We start from the raw sequence: 22,306 nt of genomic DNA on the forward strand, positions 1-22,306 counted from the left end.
GTGCTCTGGTTCCATCCTACATTTCAGTTGTTTCATTAGCTACTTTTCTTTATACAGCCATCCGGCCACAGTAAATGGAAGTAATGTGCATTTTTCTGTGCAGGTAACGTTACTAACATTGTTCAGGCCCAGCCACTCCTTAGCACTCAAGGTTCCATCTGAAGGTCTCCTCGTCGATGAGGTCTTCTTTCTAAGTTCTGCTGCTAGCAAGAAGTGATCTTACCTTTTTCTGCATCCCAGACATACTTTTTTAAAACTCACTTAGATAACTTATCATTTCATTCAGGTGACTTGTCACCTCATTTAGGTAATGTATCATCATCTAATTGGTGTGATAATTATTTTATTAGATTATTAATACAATTGAGCTTTTTCCAAACTTAGTGGCATAAGATTCTCCTACCACAGAAACTGCTTCAGGTCAGAGATCATTTCTTATTTATGTCGATTTCCTGAGAAGAGCTAGGCACCAACATAGGTAAGTGTTAGAAGAGAGGTATTCGAGATTTGTTGGGGGCAGTGTTCAGTTTTTCTCCTTCTCCTTCCTTCTTTCCCTTCTCTCCCCCCACCTTCTTCTCTCTTCTTAGAGGGCTTTTTCAAGATTTCATTAAGTATGGATTAAGATAAAATAATAATAAAGTAAGCTGTGTTGCCTCCACTTTCATGCTTCCATAAAAACAACCATGTTTCTTTCTTTTTAATTCCAGATTTCAACAATGTCTCACCCATCTTGGCTACCACCTAAAAGCTCTGGTGAGCCCCTTGGCCATGTACCTGCACGGATGGAGACCACCCATTCCTTTGGCACTCCCAGCATTTCAGTGTCCACACAACAGCCACCTAAGAAGTTTGCTCCGGTAGTTGCTCCAAAGCCTAAGTACAACCCCTATAAGCAACCTGGAGGTGAAGGTATGTGTGGGGATTTCGGCGTTGGGTGCCCAAAGTGGGAGAGTTCGATACAGTAAAAGTGATTTACAGCATGGTGTTCTGTTGGAAAAGGGTAGCGTGAGAATTTGTAGTGTGGTTATCATCGTTCATAGACTATTCCAGGGTAAAGAACAGCTAGAAACCACGTAAGCCAACCCTTTCTTTAGGGAGAAAAAGATTGAGACCTTTTGAGGGTTACATGGCTATGGTTACGCAGTGAATTAGGGCTGGAGCCAAAACTACATCCCTGGCCTCTTCCTTTACAGCTCACTGTCCTTCCGCTCTATTATCTTCCACCCTATCCCACTGTCTTGTGAAGGTGTGTCTGTCACCCAGGGGACTCCTCCTCTTGCCATTGGACAAGTGTCCCAAAATGCTGCCGAGCACTGGTGTGATGGGAAACCCATACAAAGTGAACCTAGTAAGTCACCTGAAATTGTTTGCCTTCTTTGGCTATTTTGTCCTCCCCTAAGGTGCTGTTAGGATAAAAATTGTTTGGAGAGCTCAGTGAGATCTACATTTGTTGATGTTCGCAGACAAATTTCAGTGAAGCCTACTTTTAGAGGTTTTAATAGCAGTCCATTCAGTTTATATCAAATGGCGTTTGAAGATCTATGTGAGCGCAGCAGCTCAGGTATATGCGTACGTGCATAATTACACTGAACCCCACAGACAGCACTAAGTGTCATTCTCTCGTGGAAGTGGTTTCATGTTGTTGCCAATCAATGTCAGCAGTTCATCCAAACCCATGAAACAATAACTTATAACTAACAAGAACTTTAGATTTCTGGGCGTTGAGAGGGAGGGGGAAGTGAAAGGAGATTCAGTCCTCCTTTCTCTGTTTTCTCTCCCTCATCCTACTTTAAAAACAAAAACAAACACAACAACCACAAAATCCTTATTCTCTTCAAGATGTTTCTAATTGCTTCGTGGATGACATTGGTATTTTTGCTTCATCCATTTTTTTGTGAGACTGTTTCACACTCTGACATAGTACAGCCTCTCTCTTTTCTTTCTGGTCCTTTCGCTGCCCCCAGTAAACAATTTACCAGTCCATTAGTATTTTAGGACTGAAGTCGGAGCTGTCGCCCAGATGTCTAGCTGTGTTTGGTGGCTGGATGCTTAGGCAGGTGGTAGGGTGGCCAGGCACCAGCGTGCACACCTGAGTTGTGGCTGTGATTTTTCCGCATCCTTTCTCCAGAAAAGGCAGTGATAAGACCATCAGAGAGTTGCTGTGGAAAAAACAATAAATGACAATGTTGGTGTTCTATTGACCTCCATGGCAGTGCCTGGGGTGGCATTGTCATTGAAGGACTTCACGGAACTGGTTTTCTTTGGCTCATCGTTCTTTAGTGATTGCAAGACTTGGGAATGGGCTCTGGAAGAGAATTCCTCTTCATAAGGACAATTCGAGCCACGTGTTGGCTCCCTCATTTGTTTTGTCAATGTTTCCCCTAGTCTGATTGCTGTTTTGCCTCCTCTAACCTTTGAGGAGAGCTAAAATGGACTCCCCTCTAATATGGAGAAAATAAAGACAGTGCCCTTATGGGGTAGGAGGCAAATGTGTGAGGAAGTCATAGCCCATATGACAGTGTGTGTACGCCAAGCGCTGGAGTAGGGCAGGTGTTTTATTAAGTCGGCTGATAAATGGCATATAGGAGAGGCCGGAGAGAAGCATGTCATGGTCTCCCTTCAGGCTCCTTCACTCCGAATGCTATGGATTCCGGTGAGTTCGCCCCTTGGATGACTCTCCCTGCCTTGAGATGCCCCACCTACTTCACTATACTTACTGTGTGAGTTCTGTTCACTGTTTGTCTTGTTCTCTAGGGACACTGGTGTAATCTCTGATACCATGCAGCTTTTGCTCAACTCTTTGCTCTTTCTTAACATGCCATCCTACACCCGGTTGTTACCTATCAAAATCTGACTTTCTCCACAATGTCTCGGTGTGGCCTAGATCAGGAGTAATCACTCCCTTCCCTGGGTTTCCACATACATCTTATTCTGACTCTCATTGTTGTTTCTTCTGCTCTTACTCTGTCATGCAGCGAACATGTGCCATAGTCTGTGTGAGGAACTATGCTTTATCATTTTATTGCCTTCTTATGTAACCCTATGAAGTAAGTGCCTTTTCACGTAAAGAAATGTAAGCTTAGAGAAGAGAGGTGACATTCTCTATGGTTTTGTGGCTACTGAGTTTATGAAGTGAGGCTGTTGTCCTTACCCAGTACGCTATACCGCTTGTCCTATCCATGGCATATGGAGCACTCAGGCCCCATATGATGGAGAAGCTTCCCTACTTCCTTAGAAGAATGTAAGCTTTGTTTCCCCATTTAAGCAACAAGGCATGGTTTCTCACTTGTCCTTATGTTCCTCTTGGCTCTTATTATGCTACTGTGTTTTTAGTAGGAATGGTTGTGTATGGTCAAATGTATGTCTGTATGTTCTTATGTATGTATATATTTGGATGGATGGCGGATGGCTGGATGGGTGAATACAGCACTTAGTAATCCTTTTCTTACAATAAACAGTTTGGAATATAGCATCCTCATTTGAAACAAGTCATCTAATTTAATTTCTGAAGTCTAGATTCTTTCTTGCAATTCTGCCAATCTTTCTCTCTCTGTTTTAATATAACCTTTTTTGAATATGGGAAGAAAAAAAATCCTTGCATATATACATGTTAAGGACAAATATGGGGAAAAGTTTATGGATATTCAAACTTCTTTTTTTTAAGTGAAGCTATATCTCTTCTTCTGCTATACATTATGACTTGTTGTTTGTTAGCATTCTATGATTTGCTTTACTTTATATTTAACTGTTAGTGCATTCTCTGTTATTCTAAACATTTTTATAATTCATGTTGTTTTTCTTTAAATTTTTATACATTTTTAAAATTTATATCCATTTTCTTTTTCATTTTTGTCCATTTAGAATGTTCTTAGTGAAATCACCAGATAATAGGTAACATGATTTTATTTACAGGGGGAGTTGGTGACGCCAGAGTCTTGTGCCTCAGCTCACGCTGTTCTTTGCCTTTAGTATACACTCTCCTGAATTTCTATCCCATCAAATCTTTTCATTCATAGCTTAATTCAGAGCCTGGCCTTCAAGAACCTCAACTGAAAAGATGGAAAGTTAGAACTCATTCAAGTCATATGGGCACCTTTTCCTGGTGTAAATACGTATTTGCTCAGAAATGCACAGCCTGCTCAGGGCCGAGTGGGCACTAGGCCTCAAGTCCCCTCTGTCTGAGCTCACAGTCCTCCTGGACCTCGTATTATATTCTAGTGATGACTCTTTTTCACTGTGCCATAACCTCTTTGTGCATTTCCTACAATTCTTATCACTCTAATAGGCCTGTGGATGAGCCTATATCCTTCAGCAATTTAGGGAGTTTCAGATGCAGGGGCTGTCTGACTCATGCATTTACTCCCCACAGCACCCAGCAGGATTCCTGACACATAGTAGGTACTGAACAATGTTTGAGGTAATACTTAAGCCATGGCAATAGAAACCTGCTTATCCAGGCTCAGGTTTAGCTTCTCAACTACTTAATAGGCTTTATGGTTCTGCAGCTCAGCATACATGTTTGAGTTACTTTTACCCTCCTATACCTATTCCTTGAGGCTTCTCAGCCCAGGATTTTTTTAAACCACGGCTACCTTGAAGTTACCAATTACATTTCTCCCCTTGATATTACGTCCATCATCTCTGGGGTTTGCTTTCTCATTTTTTAAATCCTGACTGTGAAAGTGCAAAAGTACCGAATGTTTTCCACATCAATTTATATTGATGTGATACCATATGTTATAGTTTTATCTTATAAAGTATTCTGCTAATAATTTTTGTCTAAATGGCTTTGGCACACCTAACAGTGGGTGGGTGTGCTTTGTCTACCAGTTAGTAGATTTTAAGGTCGTAGGGTCCTTTTATTTTACTACCATTGTTGTCATACTTCTCATTGAGGGAACACTTGTGTTCCCGTACCTGTTTGGAATGCTCCTGTAGTTCCAAATGCCTTTTTTGTGTCCTGTACTATGGTATGTGCTTATGAGCCCATATATAGCTTTTATTTCATTTTTTGTTTTTACAAATTTTTCCATGCAAAGTGTATATGCTGTTTTTGTGGAATGATTTTGGTATGTATGTATACTTTCGTGTCATCACCTTCTATTCTAGAGTGATGAGGGCAACACGATGATGTGATTTTCAGCAGGTCTTTAAAGTATTAGCTGGTAGTGTTCTTCATTCTATAATTTGGGTCTTGGGTCCCCGTTCTCTGCTCCAAATTTGTATAAGATTTTTGAAAAAGTTAATCCATAGGGTACATATTCAAGGTGACCCTTTCAGTAGAATCTCTTTATATTTGTACAACTCTTTAGAGTTCGTATAGTACTTTCGGATTCACTGTCATTTAGTTCTCAAAAGAGAATTCTTACTGTAGCTCTCTGAGTTAGGTAGAACAGATGTTATTGCCATTTTACTGAGTGGTAACCTACCAGAAGTGAAATACTTATTCAGTAATCATGTGTCTAGTAAAATATTAGAGCTCAGCTCTGTGCTTCATGTCTAGAGCTCTTGCTGATTTTAAAGGGTTCTATTTATTGGAGATTTGGCTAGACTCCCTCACCTATTCTAACTTCATTATTTTATTATTTCGTGATGCTTTTTTGAAATTAATTTTAAAACGGTTGCTCTTTTCACATACTATTCCTACATATGTTACCTTATACACACCTATATAATATAAATAAGGGCTCTGTTTTCAAGCTTTGCCTACATTGCTTCACCTAGACCTGTGAAGTCAGATCAGAATGGGTGAAATGAATTCTATTCAATGAGGGTCTTAAACCTGGAGAGTTTTTACTAGATGTCTCTATGCTTTCTGCTACCCTGAAGTTATTAATCCATTCTATGGAGAGGGAATTATTTATAGGTGATTGCTAATTTGGAGTAGACATGGTAACTAGAACAAAATACCATCGTAAACAACTTAGTCTCCCATTCTAGAGTTGATGGCCAAGTCTGTTTCCTTTCTGCGTTCATGCCAGAACTATTCTTCATGTCTTAATCACAAAGTCTTTGCGTAGTAGAACTAGAAAAGAGTTTGAAGGATATCTAGTCTAGTTCTTTTATTTGTTAGGTATGAAAACACATTTGGAGAAGGAAGAGACTGCTCCCCAAAGTTACCCAAGAGTTCTGGGCTGAACTGAGTCTAGAACCCAGCTTTCCTAAGTGTGCTCATTCCACTCCATTTCCACTGTCTCACACTGGAAGAGACTAGACTGGGGCTTGCCTCATAGGAATTGATGATTCCTGGACTATTGATACTTGGTGGAGAACTAACTGTTAGTGATGTGAAATCATGCAATCTGGTTAGGCAGGTCATTATTGTGTTCTCAAAACATAGCTAAAATGTGAGGGAAATTGATGGCCATCTATGGCAATATATTTAAAGAAGTAATTTAGAATGGATTTTTCCTACTATTTTTATGTTGAGCGTACAGGCCAATTTGGTGCTGCTTAACTTCTTAAAGTTAGTGAAAGCTTTCTCATTTTTAAAACTAGAATAATCGATGGTAGAAAAATACATGAGAACTGATTGTGAATGCTGAGTAGTTATATCTAAATATTTAGACTCACCATGTGCTCGCCTGTCTCTGGAGTCTTATATAGTCTCTGTTCCCTACCAGGAAAGGTGAGTCTCTATTGTGGCTTTTGAGATGCAGATGGGAAACATCTACGTAGTACTGGCAGTTCTGTTAAGCTGCCAGCAATCACAGAAGAGCAGTTGCAACTTCTCAGATGTTTGCTTTAATTGTGCATGGTCTGTCATGAAGACTGTCACAAAGCCACTGAAACATCAGGAACTCTAATGAGCCTCAGGCTTGACGACCATGCCCCCTTCTTTGTTCAGAGTAAGCATCTTGAGACTCATCTATTACTGTGGTGTGCAGTACATGAGTTTTAATTTTTAGAGTCTCAATGGGGAAAAGGACAAGCTGTTCATTCATTAAAGGATTAGATATTAATTATACTAATTTGATCTTTACATTGCATCTTCCTAAAGATAAAATAAATTCTATGGGTGAAATCAGAGCTTACCAATTAGTCATAGGCTTTATTGACACTCAAAAGAGCCAAGGTTCATCACTGACTTGGTGGTCAGAGCATTTACATTCAAACCTCAGTTTTATCACTTGACCTTGGGCATGACACATTTCTATTCCACGTATCCTTCATTTATAAAATTAGCTGGTAATATTAATTATCTTATAAGATTGTTTTGACCAATATAACAATGAGTGTGAAAATATTTTATAAACCATAAAATACTTTACAACTTTAAGGAATTACTATTCTACAGTTATTCAACAATCATTTACTTAAAACAGATTTTGTGCCAGGCACTCTTCTAGGGGCTGAAGTAATGGTAATGAGCAAAACAGAGATTATTCCATGCCCTCATGGAATGTACCTTTTGCTATAATGAAAATAACCATTTTTATTAATAACAAATAATATTGATACAATTATAAAATAGCATTTATTGATTAAATGCCTTTTGCAATCATATACATACTATTATTAATAATTGTTCTACATTATAATGCTAGTATTGTAAGGCTAACAAATATGTAAGAGTATAAATATAATTATTACAAATAAAAGGTATTCATAAATACTGATAATCAATGATATTGGTATAGCACTGATAAATACTGATAGAAATTAAAGACAGTGATAGAAATCACAGTGCCTCAATATTATGCAAACTGCAAGATTCTAGAACCAGGGTGAATCTTAAAAACTATTGAATACAACCCCTTCATTTAATAGATGAGAATAGTTATTTCACTAATACATTTTTAGGAGGTCTAGGGCCTTTGTGCTTGGAATGCTATAAATAACAAGTCAAAAAATTGTTGAACACAGGCAGGGGTTATTACCCGGTTTAGAGGCTCAGAGAGCTCAGATGTATTGTTCAGTATTACAGAACAGCAACTGGTAAAGCTGAGCCTTGATCCTGTGGGTTCCTTCCACAGTTGCCAGGGTTCTGTGTCACATTATGTTTTGGGGGACTTATGTAGACTACAATGATAGAATTAATACATGTAGGCAAAGTGGATTAGATATTTTAGAACAAAAAGAAGTGTATGTATTGTTGACAAAATCTGTTTCATTTTGTAACTCGCCAGCCTAATTAACGGCTGAAGTGAATTTCTTAATAAAGTGGTGGATTCCTCATCCTTGTCTGACTTCAATAACTGTGAATAATGCAATGTTATTGGTGAGGTGCTTTTTAATCTTCTTTATTTTTAAATTACATAAATGTGCAATATTATTGTCATTTCATGTTTTAAATCTGAACAAAGTTTATTTTACTGAAAATAAAAATATAGAACCACAATAAGGTATCACCACACACTTATTAGAACAGAAAAAAAGAATTACACGTTGGCAAAGATATGGAGAAAGGATCTCTCATATACTGCTGGTAGGAATGTGTAAAATGGTATAAACAATCTGGAAAACTCTGGCAGATTTTTACCAAAGTAAATGTATGCTAATCATATGATTTAGCAGTTGTTCCCCTGGACATTTAATCCAGAGAAATGAAAAGTTATGTTTACACATAAACCAGTACATAAATGTTCATAGCAACTTTTTTCATAATGGCAGAATACTGGAAAAAAACCAAATATCCTTCAATGTGTAAATGTTTAAACAGACTCTGGTACATCCATACATGAAATAGTACTTTTGATACGTACAACAGCGTGGGTTGACTTCAGGGGTGTTATGCTTAATGAAAAAATAAAAAGTCAATCTTGAAAGGTTGTAGGTATGGTATGATTCCATTTATAAGTCATTCCTGAGATGGCAAAGCTTTAGAAATGGAGAACAGGTTAGTGGTTGCTAGGGGACAGGAATAGGGGATGGTTTGGGCAGGGAGTAGATGTTCACACCAAGAAAAAGCAACAAAAAGCCACTCTTTTTGTGGTGCTGGAACAGTTCTATATCTTGGCTGTGGTGGTGGCTACGTGAATCTGTACATGAAATAAAATTGCAAAGAACACACACAGGTGAATGCATGTTAGAAAATGGTGGAAACTGAATAAGGGCTGGTTAACGGTAATATAACAACATCAGTTTCCTGGCTTTGATACTGTATTATATCTATATCAGATGTTGCTGTTGGGAGATTCTGGGTGAGCAGTACCTGGGATTCTTGATACTATTTTTACAGCTTTCTGTGAGTCTATATTCCAAATAATAATAATAATAATAATAATAATAATAATACGATAAATACATTGATAGAGATTTCTTAATGATTTCTTCTCAAGGTGCCAACTTGCATGCATGCTGAATTGCCTGTACCACACTTTGAAGATCACTGTTATAATGTGTGATTTAATCCAATGGTTTTCAAATCTAGCCAGTCATCAGAAAAATTTAAGAAACATTAAAAAACAACAACAACACGGTCTCTAGGGCACATGTCAGGCCTATAGAATCAGAATCTTAGGGCAGGGGCTTCAGGAATCTGCATGTAAACAAAAAAATAAAACAAAACTCCCTAGACAATTATGATTGATACTCAACTGATGTTTGGAAACTGTTCCCTAACTTCAGTAACTCCAAGGTCCAGTGTTTTAATGCCCTTTGAAACTTTTCCATGTCCTGCGACTTCACACTGTGCCATTCGTTAATAAAAGTGGCTTTTGAACTCTTACGCATCTTTTATCATACAAGCAATGTAGAGATTCACGGACTCAAATCATTCTTCACGTTGCTATGCTTTTCCTTCTGTGCTTTCATCATAAACACCAGTTTTCTGCATATTTTGTCCGAAGGAATTTTAATTGGGATTCAAAACAGAAGTAAATGCTAAAAAAAAAGGGGGGGATTGATTCTTCTAGAATGCCTCAGCAGTGCTTAAGCTTCTGCACTGTAGAGCATTTGCTCTTATGTAACTTCAGGTAGCAATGCCTGAAATATCAGCTGATTTTGGGTCACGGCAGGCCTATGTAAATCATCTATAAATGGATTCATTATGGATATTATAAAAATAAACCTGACACCTGAGCCTTTGGGCAAATGCACCATATAAAGAAATCATACCCTAGAACAATGATTGACCCTAAGAGCTGTAAAAGAAAAAAAAAATCATGGTATTATATTTTTATCATCCTCTCTTAAATTTTCTGTAGTCAGAAACTGGGCAGCTGAGCACAGCACCAAGCGGCAGGTCCCTGAGATGTGACTCCTAGCACTTTGACCTTCCAGCATTCTCTCTTTTTATGCATTTTCTACATTGTTCTGTATGTTGCTGTTTTCAAACAAAATAGACAGTCTACTAGTCAAGATAGAAATACGATAGCCACCATAACTCACTGCATTCTGTAAATTAAGTGGCATAAAAGAACATGAAGGATGTGTTGTAGGAGGAACTGGAAAAAGCTTCACAGAGGAAGGGACATCTGAACTGAGTCTTGGAGAATGAGTTAGTTGTTAGCCAGGCAGAAAAGGGCGGTGGAGAGCATGACACGCCAAGCAAAAGGAACAGCATGTGTAAAAGCAGAGAAAGATGTCTGCTCTGACCCTTGTGATTTTGGCAGCTCTTTGCTGATGTCCTGAGGCAGGGCAGCGGGACTCCTGGGAGTAGCTTTGCAATACGAGCAGAGTAACATCACAATGAGTGGACTCAAGCTTCTAATATGCTTTGAAACATAGCTCTAGGAATAGGTCCAGGAAGTTGGGGAGCTACAGGGAGGAAGCACCCAGAAACAAGAGCTTACCAGTCTTATACCACGGGCCAGAAGCACCTTCCTGGTATTCCTGGCCAGAAGGATCATGCCATTTCTCCCCAAGTGTCTATTATGCTTGAGAACGAAATATTTCTGTATATACAGATGCTAAGACAAAGAGGAAGGGGAAAAAAGAAGTTCTCCCTCTTAATTCTCTCAAAACTAGGTCAAAGCAGCCTTTTTACTTAATCAAACACACACCCTTAAGGATGTGAGATGTGAGCAAACTAGAAATTTTCTTGTTTTAGTTTGCTTTCATACTTCTCTCCACTTTGGCGTGGTCCTGAGAAAACAGGAAGCAATGAAAGAAGGACTTTATTATGAAATATTCATTTTAACTTGCAACTTTAAAGATGTGTGTGTGTGTGTGTGTGTGTATGTGTGTGTGTGTGTGTGTGTTTGTATGTGTTTATGTATGTGTGTGAGAATAGATTTTGAAACATTTTCCCACATAAGATCTATTTTAACCACCACCATCTTCTGTAACATTATTATGGTTCCTACATGATTGTGGTTCCTAGAGACAAATGAAAACACTGAGATTCAGAGGACCTGCAATGAGGCTTATAAATGTAGAAGTCACATTTGACCCAATTTTAGTTTTTTCCCTTAAGTATCAGTAATACAGAATAACTACTACATAATAATCATTGATTAGTACTATTACTAAAACAACTTATCTGGCAGAACATTGCTGTAAGGATGTAAAAAACTTTTTAGTAGATGTCTTAGTCCATTTCATTTGAAGTCCACACTGTTTTCCTGTTAAATCTTTTTAGTGACACTGTAAAAGATAAGTATCCTCACCCTCAATCTGCAGAGAACATGAATCAAAATGAAACAACCAGCACAGGGAAAAGCTGGGATTTGAATCCTTGACTCCTAACTCTACCGCCTTTGCTCAGTTAATTTCACTGCATATTGTGTTAATTTCACTGCATATTGTGTTAATGCTATTATTATTTTTTATTAAAAGAAGAACACATTCTCACTGTTACTTTCCCCAATCATTATCATTCAGAACTGTTTGAAAATTGAATTCATCCAAATAACATGTGAAAATTACTTGGGATCACTTGTGCACGGGATGAGGTACTAAAGTACAGAACAGCCAAAACAATCTCTAGAAGTCGTTACCAAGAAGACATTATTTCAGAAAGCTATTGGAATAACTATCTGAAGTATCTATTAATTCAGGTTAATTGTACTATCTTGCTTAAACTTGTTCAATAGCACTGCTAGATTTATTAACATTAAAATGAAATTAAGATGATATTTAAATTTGCTGATATATGTGTCATTGATCTGTTCACATATATTATAATGACTTGGTTTTATTGAATGCTTCCCTCGTAAAAATTGTTTATTGGCAAAGAAATCTCCAAGTTATATGATGTATATAAGAAATATCACCGCTTGAGGTGACCTTGCAGTGTCATACATGCTCACCCAATATGGTCCCTGGTATATTATTTTACTTTTTCATTTCTCACCCTTTGCATTTACTTTAGTTCCTCTACTGGGGCCAATTCAGATGCATGGCATGCCCCCCCCTTTTTTTTTTAATTATACAGGGCTCTATAATAGAGAGGACAGAAATAAAAACACATCCTAGATCTTTAGCAGTTTATATTTTCATTAGAAACTTCACATATGAAAATGACCAATTAACTAACAATATAAAGCTGTAAATTCTGTTTGTGAAGTGCTTCCATGGTTAATTTCTCAGAAGACTCAGAAAGAAGAGTTTGCTTGGGGCCAGAACAGTGTTAGAAGGAGAAAAGAGGGAAGACTCAGGGGAGGCATCTAGCATCAGATAGATCTGGATTCAAGTTTGATTTTACTTGTTATTCTCTAGGAACTTGGAATAATTAGGTGAAGTAGCTACGTAATAATAGCTCTCTCAATTTGTTATATTATAATAGAGAAAACAAAGAGTTGTTTTCCAAATTAAGTGAATAAATTGGCTTAGTACCTGGCAGAAAATAATGGTAAACAAGTGGAAGTTGCCATCATTATTGTCGCTTATTATTATTATTATTATTATTATTAAAATTAAAGTGTGAACATTAGCTCAAGAAGTCAAAATCCATAATTCTTTCATCCATAGATTTTAAATCATGACTATCCAAATATAACTCACTTGGAGTTATAACCATTTTGCTAGCCGTTTTTGAAAAGAATCTTAGTTTCATCCTTTTTTGTTTTATAGTATCATTTTGCTAATTGACATTTTAGGATTGACTTGTCTCACGTTTGTCCCTGCTAGAATTATGATGGGTTGATATGTCCTTTTTTGAATTTGCATAACACCTTCCTCAGAGAGAGACTTTACATGAACTATGTCAATATAGAAAAAAATAAAATATTCATATTGATAGTGTCTCTTTAAGCAGAAGCATTTTACCAATATGAATTATTATTACCAATAATAATGCAAGTGACCATTATATAAAGCAAACTGTGTAAAGTAGTGATTTTTATTAATTTAAAAAATATTTTGCTTTCCAAAGTATCCAATAAAGCAGAGATATTTTAGCGATGTTATTAATTATATCACAGAAAAGTAATCTATTAATTTAGTTAGGAATTTTATCTTTGGTCTCATTTATCCTCTGGGGTTCATCCTTGAGATTTGGCCAATCTCCTACAATGGTGTTCAACATTGGTCCATGTATATGTCTTTTTCAGGGAAAAGGTCCATGTGTCATCAAACCCTCAAATAGATGCTTAACTCACTCATTAAGAAAGATAATATCCCCTGACTAAGAGGTCACCAGTCTCCCAAGCCAGTTATATTAATGCTGCTTAAATAAAAGCCAGGATTCCATTTACCTCAAATTTAGGAGGCAATGTCTGAAACGAGAACTGAGTATTTGGTGGTGATGGTGGTGGGGGTTCTAATAATTGTGTTAGAAAATAAAATGTATATACAATATAATGTATATTGTGTATAAACAATTATATCATCACACATGGTTTTGATACACCTTCATATATACTTGCATATCTCCTTTCAGCAGTGCACATGCAAGGTGAGGCCTGGAGATAGTAAGGCACGGATAGGTTCTTTCCTCTGAGAGGGTGGCCACCCAGGGATCTTATCCCCATTTGATAGTTGAGCAGATTGAGTCTAAGTAATGAGGCTGCTTGTATCAGTCCTGCAGGTAGAAAGTAGTCAAAAGGAGATTCTCACATTTTTTATACTGCACCATACTTCCTGTTGCTTAGCATATAACTATCTCCCATACATTTTTTTTTTTTTTACTTATTTCTCTTATATGTGGATTTAAAATGTCATATTTGTTCTGCTTCCATTATTGCAGTTTTGAATGATGATTCATCATGCAGTGGCCTATTTTAGTGAACCACAATAGCTTGGGTAGAAAGAAAAAAAAGATTCAACATACTCAGGAATGGAAAGCAGCCATCTTTTTATAGCTAAAATTGCAAACATCTGGCAATTACTCTATTCTACCTCCCTTCAAAAAAGAAGAATCATCCCTTCAACTGGAGCCTGCCACTGTGTTTAATCAAGGCTGCTATGCTATGCAAGCCTCAAGGAGCAATAGGTTTTGCTTCGAGGAGGCCATTGCCTAACCCAGTTGGCCAGTCTCTTTGGAAAGGACACCATTTAATGCTCCCCATATGCTACTGTGTTATATAATGATAATAATGATAATATGGCACTTAATCACTGTAGAAAATCCCCTTTTGCTTTTCTGCCCTGGCTTATTTTTGGTGGCTCTTATGACAGCGTTTACATTTCCAAAGTTAACTATTGGAGTCAAGTTTGCCTCTCTCCATCCCCTGAACATTTTTGTACTCCTGAACAGAAGGTTCAACTACATCAACAATTACTGACTTGATTTTATTATAAGCTGGTGTAGTAAATTGTTGAAGGAACAAATCAATTTCTTTTTAAAGCCTGGCCATGATCTTATAGTCAACAAGCAATCCCCTGTGGTTCTGAGCCTTTACTACTCCACCCTGTTTCTTATTGTGATAATTGTTTGTGAAACTTGTTCTTCCCTCACTGGCAAAAGTCAACTCTCATGGCAGGGGAAGTGAGAATGGCTGGTGGTTTGCAATAAGGGCTGAGAGTCAGAACTTCTGCATTTTTCTCTTGGGGACAATGCCAGCTTTCACTCTGGCCTTGACCAATGCATTTACCTTTCTATTCCCCATTTACCTTTCTCTTCCTCTAGGCCACTGAAGGGTAGAGGTGGACTTTTTTCTTTCCCAGGTTCTTCCAACCTTAAAATCACTGTTCCCTTTTGTTGTGAGGTATCTTGGTTAGTAATCATCAGTAATTGTGAAGGAATGGAAAAAATGTAGTAGAAAGAAAAAAACCAAAAAAACAAACAAACAAACAAAACAAGGTTCAATAGCATGGTGATTTTCGAAAACAACCTTGAGTACTAAAAAAAGGCTGTTTTCTAGTGTTAGCTTGGAGATCATTGACATTCAATGGGGACCTTGGGCTTATTTTATAGCCTGTTTTTTTTTTGCTTTTATGTTTTGGTAGCAGTGAGTTCAATACTGAAGCCACCGCTTTTCTCTTGATATACTAATTTTGCTAAGGTGTCTCTCCTGCCAATCTTCTCAAAATCCCAGTGAATTTTACAAGCATCTCATTAACTTAAATGCAGTTTTAGAAGAGGTTTGATGGTGACTAGGGAGTTTTCTGGGGGAAAAAAGAAAAAGAAAGAGAGAGAGAGAGAGAGAAGAGAAGAGGGAATAAGAACTACTAAGACCTAAAATGCATATCTTACTCAATACAGCTATTCCATGCAGAGCTATAGTAACAGTTTTTAGGAATATCAAAATTTGTGTCCCCCATTTTCTGTCTGCATCCCATGCATTATTAGTAGTTCTGGCCTTTCTCCCTCATGAGCATGTCTTAGAACTTGGGCTCGTTTATTACATACACCCAGTGTTCAAGCTTATTTCCTTGATGACCTGCTAAAATGGAAAAGGTTATGCCAATGTCCCTTACCATATTTTTCTTTTACTTTAGGGCTTAAGATCTACAAACTTTCTAGAGTATAACAGTGCTGTATTGCAGGGGGCTTAAATGTCTCTTAACGGTTCTCTACCCTCACTACACGTAAGAATCACCTGGCAGGCTTAATAAAATATCAGGACTTGGGCCTCACCCTTAGACATTCTAATGTAATATGCCTGGAAGAGGCATCTTTTTTTTTTTTTCTTCTTTTTTTTTCCATACTTGCTAAGTTTTGTAACTACTGAGGCAGGCCAATCTCTTACCTCCTGTTTGAGTTCATACCATCTCTCACAAGGTGTTTGTGAGGCTTTTCTTAAATATTTCTAGTGCAGGAAACTGAAACTGCCCTTTCTGTCTTTGGGCAGCTCTGATTTTTTTTGAAATGTACCTTTGTTTTGATTTAAAATCTGCCTTCATAAAATGTGGATATATTTCTTAGTCTTATAAATGTATAATCTCTAGCCACAGAGTTTAGTTAGTACTTGAAGTTGGAAGCACCTGACCTCCAAAGTGAGGGGGGAAAAAACAACAACAAACAAACACAATTAGAAGCTATAATGATCTGATCATATCTCCCTAATTGTGACCCAGTCTCATTAAATGGGACCTCTCCCTTTGCCACTTTTGATTTATAAACTCTGGGAAAGGAATGATGCTAAGCAAAGAGACAAATAAAACACTTAGTCTAGTGAGGCAACATGAGAGTTACCTTGTCAATTAGACAGTTTGGCCTTCAGGGCAGCAATTCTGTGCTGGTCATGATTAAATTCACAGCGCCTGACATGGCTGAGGCACAGGAAGCATTGATTCATATTTATTCAATGAGTAATAATTATGAAGTCTATTAAGGTGGCTCAGTTTAAATTAAATATTCAAAAACTGATAGTTTTTAATGTGACAATACTTTAGAAACTATATTGAGAGAAGGTCCCTTTTGCAGAGGGAACAAAGCTTAAAATACCTAGGCACAAATTTAAACAGTTCTGAGGCTTCTATAAACAAACAACAATAGTAAAACCGCAAGAACGACCCTGAAGCTCTCTGGAGGGACACAAGACTTCATGGCCATCCCTTTGGTGCAGGTATGTCCTCTCAGGCAATCTTACGTTTTCTTTCACTTGACTATATGGTGGAGGTGGGAGTGTACTTTATTTATAGGGTCACTCCTGGTCCTTTTAGATTAAAAGTTATTTCCCAATATTTAGGTGAAAGCTGCTCCCCAGATCTATCTACCTTTGGTCCGAGTTCTGCCCTTGAAGATTGCAAAGAACAAGTCTTTTTCCCTACGTGAGGACTTTAATCCTTACAATATATCCCTCACCCCATCTCTTGCCTCCTTCAAGCTGAACAGCTCCATTGTGGGATTCCTAAGACTTTTAGTTATTTTATCCAGTCAATCCTGGAAAGTCATTTTTCGGGACCTGGAACTGAACAAATGGCATTGAGTGCACATAGAGAATGGCAGCATTCTCTAAAAGAATTCCTTTTCCTGAACACAGGTTCAAGTACCAAGAATTGGCTTTCCACTTTCAGCACAGTTTGTCAGACTCACAGGAGTGTTCTAGATGGTATTATTATGATTGACTTTAAAAAAAATCATGTGTATATTTTTGAAAATACTTTTTTCCCCCTTCAATATAAGTGGAAAAGAAGGGTCTTGAAGGGTACCAGGGTCAAGGAATGAATTTAGATTTTTACTATGATTAGATTAAATAGGTTGTTTCCAACAAATAGGATTTATAGTTGAATAAATAAGTTGGAGTTCTTGGAACCCAAACAAATCTACACTTTGAGGAAACAAATTGGAAACACTAGAGTTCAGAATGAGTAATAGTAAAGATAAAACTATGATAATTAAAAAAAAAAAGCCAGAATTACTTATGTGATTGTTTTTTGCAGCATTTCCTTCCTGGCTTATCTTGTTCATGGGTTTAAGTTGTTTCATAGCTCTTTACTATTTCTTTTTTTTTTTTTGAAGGAAGAAAAATAACCTGATACTTTCCCTCTGACTGTGCCAATGATTTGTTATTTGGATGTTGACGTTACATGCCATCACTATGTAGTTGTAGTTTTCGTAGAGCGTGGGTTAACTGGAAAAGTGAGCAGAACTCTTAAAACTCAATGTATACAGTTAAGATGATGGAGTGGCAGCAGTCATTCCACACTTACGCTTACCTTTGCGAGTTATTATTCCATGTGTTTGTTTAGGATGTAAAGAACACATAGTTCGAGCAATAAAAGTAGATGATATATCCCTTGACTGTATATACCTATATATTTAATTATAGATGACTTTCAGTATTATTCTACTTAAGCTTCAGGGGTATAGCACATTGGACACAATGTATGAAGTGATCCCCCGATATACCTGAAACTAATTTAAAAAATGAATAAAAAGAAATAAAAAGTAGATGATTCAATACCTGGAGAGGAAACACTGGCAAGATCATCTCTTCGAACTAAAAATCTTTCTGTGGCAACCCGAGAAGGCATAGGCATAATTCAAAGCCCAATAGATAAGGCTAAGTTCAATAAAAACACTTAAAAAAAAAAAAAAGAAACTATCACTGATAACTTTGAGCCCTCCAACTGCCCCCCGCCCCCAGCCCCAATCCAGATTTTGATATTTTGGGGGTACATAAGTTTTATTTTTTCTGCTTTTTCTTTTCAGTTTATTGAACTTGTTTGTAATTAAGTTTTTTCTTTTCTTTTTCTTTTTTCTTTTCATCTTTCTTGGATTTTTAATCACTTCATTATTTCAGAGAGCTACAGCCATAGTTCCCTTTAAAGATAGGGTATTTTTAGGTATCATGTTTTGCTAGTGGTAAATTTGTAGCATTCCTAAGCAATTTATCTCATATAATTTGTTCTATATTTGGTACAGCCTGGGTAAAAATTAATCTGTATGAAAATATTGTCAGTTCTAGACTGAAATTTGTCATTGGAAATTACTGCTTCGTATCCTGGGAAACAGTGTTGGTCCAAGGTTGAGGAAAGAGACATCTTAGGACCTGTGCCCATTTTGGGGACTACCAAGGAATTTTCCTTCCCTGGAACAGCTGCCAGAACACTTCTTGGTAATAGACCAGTACATTAGTTTGGGACTTTGCTGGAAATAGAGGAAGGGCAAAGCTAGAGTCACAGAGAGAATCTCAGGGCAAAAAGGCTTGTAGTCAGAATCTGAGCACCATGCTTGAAATGCTCTTCAAACATCCTGTTTTCAGAAATAAACCCAACGCTAGAGGCACCTGTTACTTCTTCTCCAGACAGAGTATAAAGAGCCATGATTCCTAGGTCATAGCTAGGACCTATCACAAAGTTTGACTTTGTTCTGAATGCCATTTCAGTTGTACATAGATACTCAATAGAAGGGAAAAAACAAAAGGGACTGCTAGAATAAAGGAAATTTTACCTTAGCTACACCGAAAAGGAGATGAAAACCAATCCAGAATACAACCCTTGTACATGACAAAAGCTAACTGAGAAAAGTGGTCCAGTGGAAAGGACTCTTCCCTCCTGAACACTTATGGTCCACTTATATTACCAAACCACTCTGTGTTGGTTTTCCCAGTTGTAAAACAATGAGATTGAATAATAGTATCTCTTAATTTCAGTCCTGCTCTAAGATTATACAAACATGTGATTCAGCTATAGAAATTGTATAAAATTGCTTACTCCTGAAATGCATTGAGTAAAATTGTTCTCATGGAATATCATGAATTTAGTTAGGCTGTGAAATGGGCTGTAGGCTTTCAAGTCTACAAGCCTTCAGTGTGTGCCTTTGCCACCCCCCCATGTCCTCTCATCTCTTCCATTCTAGAGTAATATCCTTAGACATTCTTTCCCTACATCAGAGCAAAATAAATTCATGTTCCTAAGTATATATGGTTCATGAATGAGCTAACATTTTATTTGTTCCTACGATATGCAGATATCTGAAATATCATCTTTATTTGAAATTTGGTGCTAATATTTTCAGTGTTCAAATAATGAAATTGAGGCTGAGAGAGATAGTAAATAAGTTGCCTGTGTTTCATGGCTAATAAATAATAAATCTTTGATTTGAATCCAGCTATCTCTAAATCTATATTTCATGATCTTTATATTTCATGTGCTGAATCCCAAAATCTATACAAGAAGTATTTGTTAAATATGCTCACACTGAGATACAGGTATATATGTATATCTACCTATCTATATCTATCTATCTATCTATCTATCTATCTATCTATCTATCTATCTATCTATCAGAGAGTGGTCTATGTCTTTGAGAGTATGCCAATGTAGAACCTTGTCAAAAGGGCTTCTAATTTTAATAGAAACCAGAGCCTTAAGCTGAAGGTATGAAATTCTAATGATAAAAGTTTAGATATCAATTAGGGCAGGAATCTGGGGCTCATGATGTCTTGTTTATATACTATATATGAACTTGGCCTTGTGGTAAGAAGAGTATTACAATAAAAGTTCTTCCAAGTTAGTGTCATAATGGGGAGGAGAGTAGAATAAATACATGAATGAATGGTGGGCTGGCTATCTGAATCTTCCAGGTAGTATAAGGGAAATACAAACTAGAGAATATACACTGGATACATATCCAGAATCTTTGTTACTTTCTTATAGTTACTTAAAAAAAAAATAATCCTAGTCTGTTTTGAGGGCATCGGAACCTTTACAAAGCAACCTGTAACCATTTCTTTTTCCTTTTACTGAAATCTGTGTGTTAGGAGAATGGGTAGGATCCTTAAAGGATGGGATGGAGAGCTTAATCTGAAATTCATTCTTTTATTCATTCAGCAAACATCAGTTGAGCATCTAGGACATTTAAAGTGTTCAGCCAAGAACTGTATAGAATTAGAGATAAACAAAGTGTGAACTTTGGCTGTGTACTCCAAAGAAAAGAGGGGAGTCTGGAGGACTCGAGCTAAGAAGCTGTTTAAAGGGTCCCTTTCAGCCTCATCCTTATTCAAGCTGGAAATGTACTCAAAACATTTTTTGGTCAATTTATTTACCAAATAAATTTTTGGTAATTTATTTACCAAAAAATTTTGGTTTGGGATAAAAAACAGAATAAGTAGTATTAAAAGTAAGGATTTGGCATGGAGCCTTTATTGAAATGCATTTTAACAGGAATCTTGGCTGTTATAATGAAAGATACACTTCATTCATCAAGACCACCATTTAAAAGAAGATAGGAAAATCCTCAGATTCTTATAAAGAATTTTGGAAATCTTGGTCTGATGGTTGTGAGAGGGTTAAGAAAGTCCATCGTTTTGTAACCAGCCCCAACGATCTTGTATGAGCCATGTCAGAATGTTGTCTGCACACTCTCTGTCTTTGCTGATCACAGTAATCGGGTCATAAGAGAAAGAGAAGTAATAGAGTGTCTCTTAGCAACCAACCCCAGGAGAAAGAGAAAATTACTCAAACCTGGTCATCCAGCCAGGAAAGTAGAAAGAAAACATATTCTGAAAGTCTGCTGAAAGTGCTCAGGGACATGACTATTTTGTGGTAGCTCCAATAGGCTGCTTTGGGTCTCCTTTAGAAAGAGAGAGAGGGAGGGTGGGAAGAAGTAAACAAAAGTCTCTAAAACTGAAACCTTTCTTTTCTCTGCCTTCCTCTCTCTTTTGGTGATTTTATTTTATTTTATTTTTTTAAATGTATCTCAGCACGAGGGAGAAAGAGACAGAGGGTGGATGGGGACAAAAGAACCCTTGTTTCCTAAATCAGGAATCTGGTAGTCTAAAGCATGAGAGAATGTGGGGGGAGGGATGTGATGTCACTTTATGGTGCCCAGTATTTCCAATTGAGATTTGAATTTTTCTCCAAAGGAACAGGAATGTGAAGTGTAGAGGTGGTATTATGTTTTATAAACTTGCTTTTGCCCTCCCTGCTTGTTAACAATGCAGCCGTCAGCTCTGTAGCTATTAATGTTTATCACTACAGACTTTGGTCCATGGTAGTGGCTTTCAATCTTTTTTGACACAAATCACAGTAAGAGATAAGTTTCACATTGATAATTACATGCACGCAGACACACACACACGCGCGCGCACATATATAAACATATGAAAGGAAATTTTACTTACCAGCATATGTTCTTAATTTACATGATGAACATTGATTTTTTTTAATTCTATTTCAGTTGTAGAAATTACTTTTGGAGATTCAATGCATTAATTTTATGACCCATTAATGAATTTCCTTCTACAGTTTGAAAAACGCTAGTCTAGGGTCAGCGTTTGCGTTCCTGTTTTAATTTCATTAAAAACGATGCCAAGTGGCGAGTTCAGTCATGGTGACGAGCCCTTGGCCAGCCAGCGTCATGAAGTTCAGAGTAATGGTTATTTCAGCTAAATATTTTCTTGTCATCTGTCAAGTACATGCATCCTAAGATTCTGGCTTGCAATTTAGGAAATAAACCTGAGGCAATTCCTCTTGTCCTGTCAGCAGTGTAGAAAGGGCCACAGAGTGGCCAAGAAGCCCTGGACCAGACTCTGGAGACTTCCTTCTACTTGGATACATCCTATTCTCACTCGGATCCCCTTGCTTAATA

The 22,306-nt window shown here is 37.2% G+C and overlaps 1 protein-coding gene across 20 annotated transcripts in view; it reads left to right on the forward strand.

The window, feature by feature from the left end:
* The window catches only part of LPP (LIM domain containing preferred translocation partner in lipoma), a 650,163-nt gene that overhangs the window by 221,455 nt on the left and 406,402 nt on the right, over positions 1 to 22,306 (forward strand). For all 20 annotated transcript variants that reach the window (XM_019752112.2, XM_019752114.2, XM_019752115.2 and 17 more), the window contains one exon: positions 708 to 909. In XM_019752112.2, the coding sequence (XP_019607671.2) occupies positions 717 to 909 (193 nt within the window). In that variant the 5' untranslated portion in view covers positions 708 to 716. The remainder of the gene's footprint in view (positions 1 to 707; positions 910 to 22,306) is intronic.

This window comes from Rhinolophus sinicus, linkage group LG01 (genome assembly GCF_036562045.2).
Source record: "Rhinolophus sinicus isolate RSC01 linkage group LG01, ASM3656204v1, whole genome shotgun sequence".
NCBI lineage: Eukaryota > Metazoa > Chordata > Mammalia > Chiroptera > Rhinolophidae > Rhinolophus > Rhinolophus sinicus.